This window comes from Gossypium arboreum, chromosome 3, assembly GCF_025698485.1.
Source record: "Gossypium arboreum isolate Shixiya-1 chromosome 3, ASM2569848v2, whole genome shotgun sequence".
Classification (NCBI taxonomy): Eukaryota; Viridiplantae; Streptophyta; class Magnoliopsida; order Malvales; family Malvaceae; genus Gossypium; species Gossypium arboreum.
In genome coordinates, this window is record NC_069072.1 from 17,145,891 (window position 1) to 17,161,082 (window position 15,192).

A 15,192-nucleotide genomic window follows, 5' to 3' on the forward strand; every position below is an offset into this window, starting at 1 on the left:
CAGTTTTTACGATGTCACAAAGATCATCAATGAATGGTTGGTGAATATGATTTTTTTACTTTTTATTTTATTTTACTTTGGGTTTTAAAATTCTATTTTTTCTTTCATCACAATTTTTTATCACGGATTTTAATATTCTTATGAAATTAAAGACTATATGAAGACTATAACATTTTTTAAATATACAGTCTCTCATTGATAAATTTAAGTATCAAATTAGACCACAAAAGCTTAAGTAATAAGTTATTTAAAAAATCATTTTCATGTAATATTAGGCGAAAAAAAGGTTATGTACTAAGTAAAGGTCAAAACTTGTTGTTAATCCATGTACTTGGGCATAATTTGAAATTCAATTTCAATCAAAATTTATCAATTTTGCTAGTTGATTAGGCTACTTTAATATGGTTGTACATATGATTGACGGAAATAAACATATTAAATTGATAAAATTGGTGAAAATTATTTACTTGTGTTAATGATTAGATTAAGATTTTAAAATTGAAAAGTATGAGTGCTTAATTTTTAATTTTTAAGTACAAGAATTAAATAAAAATTTTACTAAAATATAGCGACTAAAAATAATTAAATTAAAAATATTAACTAAATTTAAAATTTTAGACATATTACAAGATTAATAAAAAAGTTAACTGTTATTGTTTTGGGTGCTCTACAACACATTTTCTTGCTTTCATAAACTTCATTCAACCCTCATTTAAGTTTTAGGAACTGAACTCCATTCTCATCATTCAAAATTTTATATACAACAAAATATATTACAATATTAATTACAAATCTTTTCAAGCTTTCTTATAACTATTAAACTAAAATATCATGTTAAAGAAATTAAAAAAACACAATTCTTACTTTGTTGAAACATTTTCTTTCTAGCTTTGTTTTAAAACACAAAAACTCACTAAAACTCATGAAATGATAGATTAACATTTGAAACATTGATGGTGTAAATGAGTTTAGAAGGTTTGTTTTTCAAGTGATTTAGCAAAATTTTGAGTATTTACTTTTTAAGAAAATTCAAGAAAATGCAAAGGAAAATGAGAGAAGAAGAAAAGCCTCCATGAGAAACGATGGCCAACTATTACACAGCTGATAAGGGCTGGCTTCTTCTTAAATTTTCCTTAAAAATTGTCCAAATGGGTCAAAAGCCCAAGTCCACCCATGAAATTCTAAAGTTTTTAAAATTAGTGCCCCCCTCTTTTAATTCAGGCTTTTTTATGTAAATAATATAAAAATAAATATTTTCTTTTCAAAATGGTATTCCACCCTCATGAATTACGGAAATGGGGTGTTTGGAGTGGTGGAGGGTAGTGTATAGGCGGCGCTACTCTTATTTTCTGATAACCGTCAGTTATCAGTTAAAAAATATATATTTTTAATAGGTGCAGCCTTGTTGATGGACGACACTATTAAATACAAATCTAGTGTAGGTATACAGGTTTAATACAAGTCTGGACTAGTGGTGCCAATCTGATAGGCAGCACCAGTAGTGCCAATCTCATAGGCGACACCGATCAAACATTCTAGTATTTAAGTAGTGTTTGTGAAAAAAAAAAAGAAAACTCAAGAATAGAAAAAAAGGATTTTTTATAGAAGAAGAGTAAACAGGTAGAGAAGATGTCACAAGGTTAGTAAATATGAAATTCATTTTTTTTACGTTACATTAATTTTTTTGTTTGAAATTGTATTGAGAAATTTTTTTTAACAGATTAGTATTGAAGATGGATAATCAATTTTACATATGCGTTTATCTCGATGGAGTAATTTTGACAACAACAGTTGGATGTATATTTGAATGTCACCAACAAATAGCAATGAGATTTAATAGAAATGCATCGGTTGATGATATTAAGGAAATGATTAGTGCAAAAATTGTTAGATGTTGTGAGAGAAGGATCTCGAAACTTTTCTACAAGTTTCTAGTTTTGACAGATCCCATCAAATTCACTGAGATGGAACTTGTAGATAATGAAGACGTGGAGACAATGATCATTCTTTATTGTAGGAATTGAAGCGAGGGAAATGCACCAATTCAGTTATTTGTCGAGTTAGCTTATGTGGAGTCAGCTGAAGGACCAAGATTCGTTTATAGTGGTTTTGATATCGTACGCTAATAGCCAACTAAAGATCCAACCCCCCATAATGTGCATAATGTATGCTCGAATGGCGCACATCACCTCCCACTCAATGGCAGTAATGAGTAAATGCTCGAAATTAGTCTTCAGCCATGAGAACCTCAAAGCCATAAATTTTGACTCAGTATCACCGGGTGAGACCCTTAGTAGGTTATAGCAAAGAGCGGTCGACTCAGAGGTCATATTTACACCCATTACCGTACTCCCGTCAATTGGGAGCACGACTTGCAATGCAACATCCTCCAGAGTGATGGTGCACTCCCAACACGGCAAATGAAAAGTGTAGGTCTCCGGGTGCCACCGCTCAACCAAAGCAGATATTAATTCGTACTGCAAATCAAACTTTCAAATCAATGCCGCTAATCCGAATCCAACTGACTCCAAGTATGACATTAGTCGTTCATCTGGCTGATATCCTAAACCATTCACACGACCTCTCAATGTGTGGTACGGACCCTGACACTATTATACTACAGAAATTGTTAATATAACCTAATTTAATTTCATAAAACGTGGAACTTGTTATAAGAGGACCCATGAGTAACAAATAACAATTTTATTACCATCTCATTAACCGTTTTTGATATGTGATCATAATCTTTAATCAAAGAGCCCATTTAGATATCGCAATTTAAAAAATATGAGTTCTATTAGTTTATTGTAAAAACATATTTCAGTAATTAATTTGTATTTGGACATTTTATCCCACTAATAGGGAAAATATTATTAAAATACAAAATGTGACACTCTAACACAAAGTTGTGAATAACACATTTCGATAATTAATGGGTAAGTTGACCCATTTTAAATAATTAGAAAAACACCTAAATATAATACAATAAATATTGTACAATAATATCATTACAAAAGACTAAAAACTTTGTCCACATCACATTTTTTGCTATACTATTGCAGTATATAATAAACTTATTTATACTAGTTCAAGAATTAACAAAATAAAAATATATCATAAATTCCAACTCAATGGTTACATCTTTTATCTACATAAAAAAATGTTAAAATAACAAAATTATCAAAACAAAATAAACCTAATTAGATTATATGTTATTATCTACATCCAATAATAAACAAAAAAATGCCCTTCAAAAATATAATGAAATATATTTGCACACTTTCTTTCAAACAACTTCATTTCTTACAAAATAGTACCTTATAAAAATAATTTAAAAAAATCAAAATCTCAATAAATCAAAAACATTTGTCAAATAATTCAAAAGCCAAAAAAACATTTATAACCTATAAATCACAATAAACACTAAACTAAATAAATAAATTATAAATACTAAAAATTACCTTTTTCGATTTTTTTTGTTAAAACCTTAAACAAAATCCTCTTTAAATTTTTTAAACCATTTTTTAGACACTAAACAAAGCCTTCTAAACCTTTATTTTTTAATTTTAAACAAAACTCCCTAATTCCTTTTTTTTTAGAACTTAATCAAAACTTTTTTATCCTTTTTTTTATTCAAACTCTAAATTCTAATAAAACCATTTTCTTCAAACCCCAAATCCCTAACAAAATCCTTTTCTTTTCGGTTCTCATTTATTCTCCTTTCTTTCTCTTCTATCTTCTCCTTCTTTTCTTTTCTATTCTGTTAATCTTCTCTTTTTCTTTCTTTTTTTCCTTCTTCTCTTGTGAATCTGTTTTTTTTTTCATTTTGGGGGACCATGGTTATAAGGTTCCCTAACCTCGAATTCACGAGACTCTTAAGGGTCTCGTCCCATCACCACACATCAACCGCAGGGGAGTTAAGGCTGACACCGATGTTGCCTGTCAGGAGAGCTTTACCAGTGCCGCTTGACACGCAGCCTTCACTAGAGGTGATCATGGGTCGGGTCGGGCCGGGCCGAGCTGGGTTTGGGCCTGGCCCAGACAAAATTTTAGGCCCGTCTACTAGGCCCGGGCCCTGCTCAACCCAAAATATGGGCCTAAAAATTTGTCCAAGCCCTGCCCGAAATAAAATTGCTAAGCCCAAGCCCGGCTTGGCCGGACCCATATTAATTTTTTTCTTATTTCATTAAATAAAAAATTTAAAAATATAATAAATCAAATATATTTAAAAACATAAAAACAAATATTAAAACAAATTAAAATGATACTAAAATAATTATTAAAACAATACACAAATTGACAATATAATAAAAAATGGTTATATTAAAATTTTAAAATGATTAAAAATAAAATAAATATATATATTAATATATAATTCAGGCCGGGCCGGGCCGAGCCCGGGCCAAAAAAATCTTACACAAGGCCTGGCCCGTTTTCTAAACGGGCCTTGTTTTTTTGCCCAAGCCCATTTTTCGGGCCTATATTTTTACCCAAACCCTTCCATTTTTAGGGTGGACCTTCGGACCGGGCCGGGCCGCCCGGCCCATGATCAGTTCTAGCCTTCACCATATTTTATCAGTTTTCCCCCTTTTTTTTTTTCCATTTTGTATTTGTATTCGGGTTTTGTAGCTAGGTTTTTTGGTGCTACTTATCACCAAGGTTGCACCTATTAAAAAATCATTTTTTTTAACTAATTACTGATGATTGTTAGAAAATAGGGGTAGTGTTGCCTATGCACAACCCTCCACCACCCCGAATGCCCCATTCCAGTAATAAATCAAGGTGGGATACCATTTTAGAAAATTTTAATTTTTTTTATATTATTTACGTGAAAAAGCCTTTTAATTCATGATTCAATTTTCCAAACAAATTTCATATACCAAAACTATAAGTAAAATAATATTATCACAAAAAAGAATTGTATGAAACAATGACATCATATCATCTATATTCCTTTTTCATTAGTTTAATGCAACATCCGCATTTTCATCTTTAAAAAAATCAAATCCAAACGAAAATCCTGAAATTCAGGATGAAATTGTTGATATGACTAGGGGTGTTCAAATGGTTAACCATTCGATTAACCGAATCAAACTAATATTAACCGAATTAACCAAACTTTTTAATACTTTAACATTAACTGAACCAAAATTTTTTCAAAAAAAATTAATCGAACTAAAATATTTCGGTTAATTCAGTTGGTTAACTGAATTAACCAAAATTTATATGTTTTTTATTTTGTTAAAACGAGTATAAAACATATTAAAACAAAATAAATTGGTAATGTTCATTTGACCGAATTATCCAAATTAACTGAATTAAAAATACATATAATTTGTATTATTAATTATTAAGTTTGGTTAATTCGGTTAATTACCCGATTTTGAACCAAATTAACCAATAACCGAACTTTCAAAAAATTATTAACCGACCTCCGGTCTAATTAGATCAATTAATCGACCGATTAACTAAATTAGATCGGTTTGGTTGGTTAATTCAATTTTAATCGAAATTTAGACACCCTTAAATAACATTAAACTATAGGAAAGAGATAATATCCTTATTTTGTACAATCCTTTCTCATATTATCAAGTACACATTAGACTTTCAACATGTTTATCTCCAAAAAGAAGTTTATGAGAACTGTATAATTAGTGACTAAAATTTGTCACACATAAAAATATAATATATTATATAAATTTTAATTTAAAAATAATATTTCATATATAAATTTTATATTTTGAAAAATTATATTTTAAAAAGTTGAATAGATTTTTTTTCTAATAATTAGAAGTTAATAAATAATAATGGGTTGTTTAGTTTGTCAAAAATAATGAATAGTTTTAATTAAGAACTTTTTTAAGTAATTAGATTAAGAGTAATTAATATAATTTATTTAGTTTATAAAATATTTAAATAATATAATTTTCCTCTATTTAAAAATAATATAAATAACTATCATATGATTATATATAGTTGAAAGAAATAGTGATTATATATATATGGGTAAATTTTTAAAATAGTCACTTTTGTTTGCTTCAAGTTACATTTTAGTTATTTATGTTTGAAATGTTAAGTTTTAACCACTTACATTATCGTGTTGTAAAATTTTAGTCATTGAGTCATTAATTTTCGTTAACGGTGTAACGATAAGTTGACATGGCATGTTAAATTATCATTTCAAACAAAAATTTTAGGTTAAATTATACAATTGATCCCTATATTTTTTCGTTTTAAGCATTTTAATTTTTCTTTTATGTTCTTTTAAATTTCTTTTTTTTTTCCTTTATTTTCCATTTTCTTATGCTTCTTTCTCTGCTTTCCTCCCTTCTACATTTATGATAATGCTCTAGAATAACGTATTTTTATGTATTAATCATGTGTTTATTCTGGGCTTGATCCTACTAATTTGAGCTATTTATGTCTTTTTATCGATTAGGGACTGATTTGGAGGCAAAAGTAAAATTAAGGGACAAAAGTGCGAATTTGGAGACACAATGGGCTGATATGCGACGCAGGAAAAAGATTGTGCCAAAAGTGCAAGCATGGAAGACACAAGGACTAAAAACGCAAAAAGAAGAGATTTTATTTTATAAGACTCCATTTTAGTAGGATAATTAATATTAAGATAATTATTAGGATTATTTAATTTTAGGATTTTATTTTAATTATCTTTATTTATCTTTAATTAATTGTATTTATCTTTTTAGAATTTAAGTTAAATTAGACTATCTCCCTAGCACTATAAATAGGGGGTGAAGTGACTTTATTGGGTGTTCATCATTTTCTGTAAACACTCTCCCTCTGAAAGTCTAGGCTTTTGTTTATTCATATTTTCTTTCAATAAAATTCTCTTTTCCATTTTTATATTTATTTCTTTTTCCACCATTATCATGAGCCACTAAAACCTCTCTAGCCGAAAGTTGTTAATATTCCCCAAAAAGGGTTCTTGAGGCCTAGAATCCGTACTTAGCCTTCTCACCAAGTATTCATCATTTCTCCACACTATAGGCTGACGCTTCCGTCCATAGCTCTTAAGAAGTAAGCTTTTCAGCATATGCAAAGGCAGTCGCTTTGTATGTTTTGGAAGGATTGCATAGTCAGTTCGTTAACTTACTGCGTCAGAGGTTGGCGAGCCAAAGAGACAAAATGGTGTGGGATTCGCCATTGAGAAGCTTTGATCTAGCATTGATTACTGGCTAGAGTCAAGTTCCCTAAAAATCGTAAGTCTAATCTTTGGAGCTGGTGGTCGTAGGCGTCCTCTTCCACTATAACTGGCTTACTTGAGTTGAGAAGAGTCATTTAAAAGCCAAGGATCGAACCCAAGGCGGAATGAGACATCTGGAGGCTGGAATTTACCAATACGAATTTCTTTTCCTTTAACTCTCTTTATTATTTTTATTATTTTCGTAATCACAATTTCAGTCAACTTTAGATTCTGTTTTTCATTCTTTTCCAAATCAAATCTTTAATTCTGTTATTTTTATTTTTTTCTGCTACGCAGGTTTTTTTGGGCACGATTCTACCCAGGATTTTGAGAAACAAGCATTCGTATAATCCGATCCCTGAGGATTCAACCCTACTTCCCCTTTACTGTTCTTTTTCATTATCCTACAGGGAATAGGATATTTTTGGTGCTCTCAACGACGCATCAATTTCTTTTTAAAATAGTTTTTCTATATTTTTCATTTGTTAAAACTAGTCCCTATACTTTTATTTCTTTTTGAACAATTTAAATTTTTGTTCTTTTTTTTTCTTTTTTTTTCTTCCCTTTTATTTTTCTCTCTTCTTTTATTCTTCATTGCAGAAATATAATCTTTGCCCACCAAATAAACCAAGTCCTTGTTTCTTTCACATTATTCCTAAATTGAATTTCACTCAAACCCGATTCTCAATCATTTTTAATCAAATATAGATTTGAATATAACCTAATTTCTAAACTAAATTGGGGTGAGAATATGCGAAGCAAGTTTTATTTTGATTTAAGCTTTTACCTTTTCTTTTTCCATAAACATAAAAAAAGTTTTAATAAATGGAAACAATAGAAAAACTAAGTTAAAAAAAATGAGAAGGGAGGAAAACAAAAGGAGAACCAGAATAGAATAGAAAATAAAGAAAAGAAAAGGAAAGTTAAAAGAACATAAAAAAAAATTTAATTATTCAAAACAAAAAATATGAGAACCAATTATATAATTTAACCTAAAATTTTTATTTAAAATGATGATTTAACGTGCCACATCAGCTTACTGTTACACCGTTAACGACAATTAACGACTCAGTGACTAAAATGTTACAACATGATAACATAGCTGACTAAAACATAACATTTCAAACACAAGTGACTAAAATATAACTTGAGGTAAATAAAAGTAACTATTTTTATAGTGTACCTATATGTATACATAAAGTAACTTAATTTTAACTCCATCATCCATCCTTCCATTTTTCTTACAACATGTGTTCATAATATATTATGTCATTATAAATTAAACCTGATTAAAGTTGAACTTTTGGAATAAAAGTCAATAAAAAAATGATGTTTAATAAATTGCAATTTTTTATTGAGAAGCATTTTATATTAATTAAAAATGAGAAAGCATGTTTATAGTAATTATATTATTATATATTATGTGAATAGTATGTATACATTGATATAATACAATGAAAGATACAATGAGAGAAACTAAAATGGGGCTATCAACAAAATATCCATTTAATTTCGACAAAATTTTTTAAAAAAAATTCTAGACTCCTTAAAGAATTAATTGTATTTATCAATTTCATCCCGGAAGTGGGGAATACGAGGCAAATTTAATAGAAAAGTCGGATTTATTTGGTTGAAAGCGAGCAGTTTGCGGAAATGGAATTTGACTTTTAATGATGTAATACATCACATGTCCTGTGGGTATCCCCCGTCTTGGTGCTGACAACCTTAGTGCCTAAATGCTTCCCTCGTGCACGTTCTTTCTTTCTTTCAGTTAAAGTTCCATTCTTTTTGTCTTTCTTCATTACCCATCCGGTCATTCCTTTACCACGTCCAAAACCCGCCAACAACTTGCATTTCTTCTTCTGACAACTTCTCTACAATGAAGGTCCATTCTTTTTTTCCACATCAATATCATGCAATCCAGCTCTTAATGTATTTTTTTTTAATTTGATGTTTTTTACTTATACAGGCGTTGCTAATTGGATTATGGTCAGTTTGGGTGTCTGGGGTTCTCCTTATTGCTCTATCTCTTTATGCTACGCAGAGGTTGCCACTCTCCACGAATCCTATTTTCAGCCATACAAGTTTTAGCGACCTTGACACCCCCAAAATTACTATTTTCACTGCTCCGGCGCCGTTTACAGGTTCCTCAGGGACTAAACAGAGTCTAGCTATTCGGTCATGGCTTGCTTTGTCTCCACAAATCTCAGTCATTCTCTTTAGTCAACACCATTCTGCTGCTTCTTTTGCCAAATCTTTAGGTTCCCGGGCTTTGGTTGAATCCGATATTGATTTCACGTAAGGAATTAATTTATCTTCTTTGTAGGAATCTTTATATCCTTATTCATTGACTGGTATAGAGACTGATTGGAAAATATCACTCAACTTCTAGAGTTATTTTAGCGGTGACTTTGTGGGCATTGATTAACATTCGGTTCACAACAATTTCAATAGGTTTTTTTGCTGTCTTTGGATGATATAGGTTTCTTGGGGTTCCTTTCTTTCATTCCATGGTGGCAAAATCACGGGCATTTAAATCTGACATATATGTTTTTTTGGATACTGAAACTATTCTCCTCCCTGACTTTGTGTTGGCATTGAATTATGCTCATAAACTTGATGATGATTGGCTCCTTTTTGCTTCTCCACGAGATGTTCCAAATTTCCCATTCTATCTGGATGAGGATAGGAAACATTGGCTAAAAGATGGCCAAAGGATAAGAATTCAGGAGGTACGTATAGAATCCACATCGAAATTGGAGATCTAGTGGGAAAAACTTCATTTGACATCACTGTCCATTTCATCAGTTGCAGGATACTCTTGGCTCAAGTTGGCAGTGGAGTTGTTGTGACAGTAGAATGGTCATAGCATGGAACAATGGGGAGATGCCCTTACATCATGGGGTGCTTCCTCCTTTCCTATATGGAAAGGGAGTTTACAACCATTGGCTAATCAACGAGGCTTTGTCTAGTGGATTAAGGTTCGTGTTTGATGCCAGTTGGACTATCTCAAACATTGCCCTGGGGGATTCAAGTTATCAGTCTAACTGTTTCGTTAAGAGTTCCAATGTTTCGGATATTGAAAAGGGAAGTTGGGAGTATGATTGCAATTCTCATCTTGCAGCAGTGTATGGATTATCATCTCTTCACGGATTTAATTATTCTGCTGTGATGAAACTTGTTAAATGTGATGGCCGATACCTTCTTATTAATGCCACAGAAGATTTCCTTCATACATATGCCTACAAAAGGAAGAGCTTATGGAAAAGACACATCCCAAAATGCCGGAGATCAAAGACAACTTTGGCTTGTGTTGTTAGAACTATAAAGACGCAGAACGAAACGTCAGGTTGCTCTCTGAAAGATGGATCGGTTCACACAAAAACATTAAAGCTTTCCTATTCCTTAGAGTCACTTCTTGCTATCACTGCAGACGAGAATAAGACAGTTGTGCTCACGGTTGCTGGATATAGTTATAAGGACATGCTAATGAGTTGGGTCTGCAGATTGAGGCGCCTCAGAATCACAAACTTTTTGGTTTCTTCACTTGATTATGAGACCTATCAGTTCTCCGTAATGCAGGTATTTCCTCTTATTCTTCTATAGCTAATCTTAGTTTTAATAACTATTTGTATTCTGTGAAAACAGATTTTGGAACTAAATCAGAAGTTATGACATGATTTATGTAGAATAAGTATAGTTGTTGCTAGAAAATATTGCCTTTGCCTCTTCATAAAATCTATTTTAGATTTTCTTCTGGCTAGGGATTGGCCTTATAGGATGATTTAAAGACCTTGTTTGTGGTAGTTTTCTTGTTTTCTCTCTTCTACGGTCACAGTGTCTTTTTTTTTTCTTTTTGGTCCCCAAAATATAAGATCTAATAGCATTAAATCCAAGTTCTGTAATGGTGATGATTTACTGTCCTTGTAATCTTCTGGGAATTCTTTCTCAACATTCTCCGCCAAAACATTCTGGACCTTTTTCCGGCATGCATCTGAATGAAGGATTCTGTTTTGTTCTAGGGCCTGCCTGTTTTCAATGATCCATCAGCTCCAAGTAATATTAGCTTTAATGACTGCCACTTTGGAACGGAATGCTTTCAGCGAGTAACCAAGGTGAAATCCAGATTGGTTTTAAAGATACTGAAGCTAGGATACAATGTACTTTTGAGTGATGTGGATATATACTGGTTTAAAAATCCTTTGCCATTGCTTTCCACTTTTGGTCCTGCCACTCTTGCCGCTCAGTCTGATGAATACAACCAAACAAGTGAGTATTACCATAGCACTTAGCACTATTACTAAAGTGAATAACCAATTCTTTCCACAGTTCGGTAATATGAACTACTTTCTATTTCTAGTGTCCGGTTTAGGAAGAAAATGGTTATTATCTATTTCTTTGAATTCAATACTAGATTGCATTTAGCATCCACATCGACAGTTGGTCTGAATGGAAAATGCATCCTAGGTTTTATCTTAGTATTGTTCCCTTGCAGGACCCATAAACTTACCTAGACGCTTGAACTCTGGCTTTTACTATGCACATTCTGATGCCCCCACCATTTCTGCGATGGGAAAGGTAGTGAGGCATGCTGCAACTTCTGGCCTAACCGAGCAGCCAAGTTTCTATGACACGTTATGTGGTGAAGGGGGTTCGACTCGCAAGGGTGATAATAGATGTGTGGAACCTGGGACAAATTTAACCGTTCATTTCTTGGACAGAAACCTTTTCCCGAATGGTGCATACTTGGGGCTATGGGAGAGAAAAAATGTGAAATCAGCCTGCAAGAAGCAGGGTTGCCTTGTTCTTCATAACAATTGGATTAGTGGAAGAGTAAAGAAGCTGGAGCGTCAGGTAATATCCGGCTTATGGGACTATGATATTACTACAAGGATGTGCTTGGTGTGATCTAAGAATTAGTTGGCTTGAAGTTTCGTAACCTAGTTGGGTAACTTTGGAATTCCTGTGGAATATAACAAAAGAAAATGCCATTTTTGCTTGTGTAATGCCTTGGTTTCATCAATATTTCTGTGGGAGAATATTAAACTAGATAAGCCGGCCATAAAAATACAAACTGACATCCAGAGCAGGTAAGGCAGAAGAATACACAACCTTAAAACAAAGAATGGTCCATGCAACAGAATATAATGAAACATCTGGATCAGGCGGCTATTGATCCACAGCTATGCCGAAGAACTGTGCTGCATTCTGTGGGTTGGTTAGGCATGGCAACCAGGATTCTGGAAGCAAGAAAGATGCGCGAGGATCTCCGATGTCAGTTGACTTCTCGCAATCAAGGGATATATCTGTGAGGATAGTTCATGCAGGTGGGCAAGAGGAACTATATCAAAATGCCGTTCCTGTATCCCATCTGATGAATAAATATCCAGGGATGTGTATTGCACGTCCGGAAGTTTTTACGAATCCTGATGAGTCCCTTTTATGGCCTGAAGATAGCTTGTTGCCTGGCCAAAAGTATTACATTATCCCATCCTCTACAGTGGAAAAACTGAAATATAGACACAGGAAGAAGCTTAAATTCAAACAAGCTGCTGAAGGTAGAGAAGATATGTCAGATGCAAGGATCACTTGGGATATATCTGGAGAAAACTTGGAGGAATCTGTTAATTCTGCACAAGAATTCTATGTTACCAAGCCTTCCAAGGTACCTAAAGTTCCAAAGGAGAGGGTGTCGAAACATTCACTGCGAAGGAGTAGAAGGGTAAAGAAGCCTTTTGTACCTCCACTCCCAAGGACAGGATTGTTGCGGGAATCAGGTTGGGAACCCAGTTTAACTTCTATACAAGAACTTTCTCCATGACTCTTTTTTCTACCTCCCAAGTTTTTTCTTCTTTTTCCTCTGTTCTTGTTTGGTTATGCAATCATATGCAAAAGAGTGAATTGCTCAATATTAACTTGAATAAACTGAACCATTTTCATTTGTCATGTTGTGTTAGAGGGCCTTTTTGAGAAGCATGCTGATTCAATATTATTTATCCTTTGAGATATGCTTTTCATGCCATGATTACTACTTGATAAGATTATTGGAAAACATTCTTTGCACCAGTTTGGTTCTGGCGGACTGAATGCTCTTTAAAATGCTCAATTGAATTCGTGCCCAAGTAATTATTGTGCTCTGTCATGGATCTTGTGTTTACAATGAAATGGTAAGCATCCAGAGTTACCTCTACCAGCTTTCTTGCATAACTTTCCAAAAGAGTTCAAATGGTGAATATTTTAGCAAATACTATATGAACCCTTACGCGAAATATCCAATTTGGACTCATCTTACCTGTGTTAATAATGCTTTGGCTCTTTCTAGTTCTCGTACAACTAGCTTTGCTTGGCAGATGAGCGCACTACTGCTGAGCTAATATCTTGCTGCAGCAACTACTTTGTTCTTCTTCCCTTAGCTTTGACTTTTTTTTTTTTAATTACTCTTGTTTGATACTGTTATGCGCCTTGACTTAGGATCTAGTCATAGGTCTAGACGAGAAATAATTCTTACATCAACCTATAGTTATTCAAAGGGCAGATTCTCCTTATTTCATATTGGCAGCCTTTTATAGACTGTTAATAATAAAGAAAAGAGTTTTAATAGAATTTGTAACTTAGAGTTTATGAAGGAAATAAAAACCTATTATAATAGAAAAAATGAGGAAAACTAAAACTCTTAATAAAACCTGATATAATAAGTAAATAAAAAACTAAAATTCCTATTGTAATAAAAGTGACCATATCATTACTCCCCTTCTCGGAGTTTGAACTTGTCCTCAAGCTCAAATTCAGAATAAACTTTAGAACTTATCCAAAATCATCTATCTCATCGTCATGTTGTTTGCCTTCAACATCTGATACTTCTATCCAAAATAACCTTTTACATCCGTGTCCCATGGAATAAGACTCGTCACAATTATAACGAAGCCCCTTAGCTCTTCTTTTCGCCATTTTTGTCTGTGTCAATCTCTTAATAAATGGTGCAGAAGAACCTATTTTCCCGTTGTTCCTTGTTGGTTCTGTTGTTTGTCCCCCTCCCTTTGCAATGCTCTTTGTTGTTGGAATGATTGAATTATTTGCTAGTGTTTTGGGAAGTTGGCCAGTTCATGATGGCTCGAGATGACAGTTTGGAAGAGACATTTTGTTTACGTTCTAATGTTCGAGCCATATTCATTGTAACTTCAAGGTTTTTCGATTGTTGCATCTCAATATCAATTCTAAGTTCCTCTACCAACCCGACAGTAAAGAGTTTACTTGTTGTCGAGGTTTAAGATCAATAGCCCTAGCCAATAGTGATTGAAATTGGCATTGATATTCGTTTATAGTCCCAGTTTGTCTCAAGTTGGCAAGTTCCCTTAAGGGGTTATTATTCATAGGTGGCCCAAACCTTACATGACAATAGTTTTTGAAGCGCCCCCAATCAAGATTTGTCTTATCTTTTTCCATTTGATCAAACCACAATTATGCCTCTCCTAAGAGATGGAATGAAGCTAAGCTTACTTTGTCTTCTTCGTTAGTTCGTTAATTGCCAAAAAAAAATTGCATCTTTTCAACCACTATAAAGGATCTTCAACACCATCATAAGTGGGGAATTCCATCTTAGGGGTGGCACCATGCACCTGCCGTGTTGCGAGTATGAATTCCTTTTCCTGCATTCGTTGTTGCCCTGTTTTTCATTATTTTTCTCTGAATCCCCTTTCGTTATCTTTTGGACCGAAAGGGATAATATCGCACCTGCTTCTCTAATGCTTGTTGCCTTATAGCCATTTGTTCCATAAAAGCCTCCAGTTTGGTTGTCAAAGTCTTTTCGTCACCCATAACGGTTGGCTTTGATATCAAGTTATTATGCGTCTTGGTGTAGGATCTAGTCACAGGTCTAGACGAGAGAGAATTCTTACTTTGACCTATGTTTACTCAAAAGGTAGATTCATCCTCGACTGAACTCCCTCTCAAAATAACATTTCTTTTTTTTATAGAATAACTGTTTA

The 15,192-nt window shown here is 33.0% G+C and overlaps 2 protein-coding genes across 2 annotated transcripts; both read left to right on the forward strand.

Annotated features, from left to right (window-relative positions):
• Positions 1 to 8,903: 8,903 nt before the first annotated feature.
• LOC108469202 (beta-arabinofuranosyltransferase RAY1) lies at positions 8,904 to 13,313 on the forward strand. The gene is made up of 6 exons (XM_017770101.2): positions 8,904 to 9,092; positions 9,177 to 9,505; positions 9,690 to 9,939; positions 10,016 to 10,789; positions 11,230 to 11,476; positions 11,703 to 13,313. The coding sequence occupies exons 1-6, from the start codon at positions 9,087 to 9,089 to the stop codon at positions 12,113 to 12,115; spliced, it is 2,019 nt and encodes a 672-aa protein (XP_017625590.1). The 5' UTR covers positions 8,904 to 9,086; the 3' UTR covers positions 12,116 to 13,313.
• On the forward strand, positions 12,393 to 13,313 carry LOC108469212 (uncharacterized). Its single transcript, XM_053025547.1, has 2 exons — positions 12,393 to 12,984; positions 13,165 to 13,313. Exons 1-2 carry the CDS (start codon positions 12,393 to 12,395, stop codon positions 13,209 to 13,211), a joined length of 639 nt encoding a protein of 212 aa, XP_052881507.1. The 3' UTR covers positions 13,212 to 13,313.
• Positions 13,314 to 15,192: the final 1,879 nt, after the last annotated feature.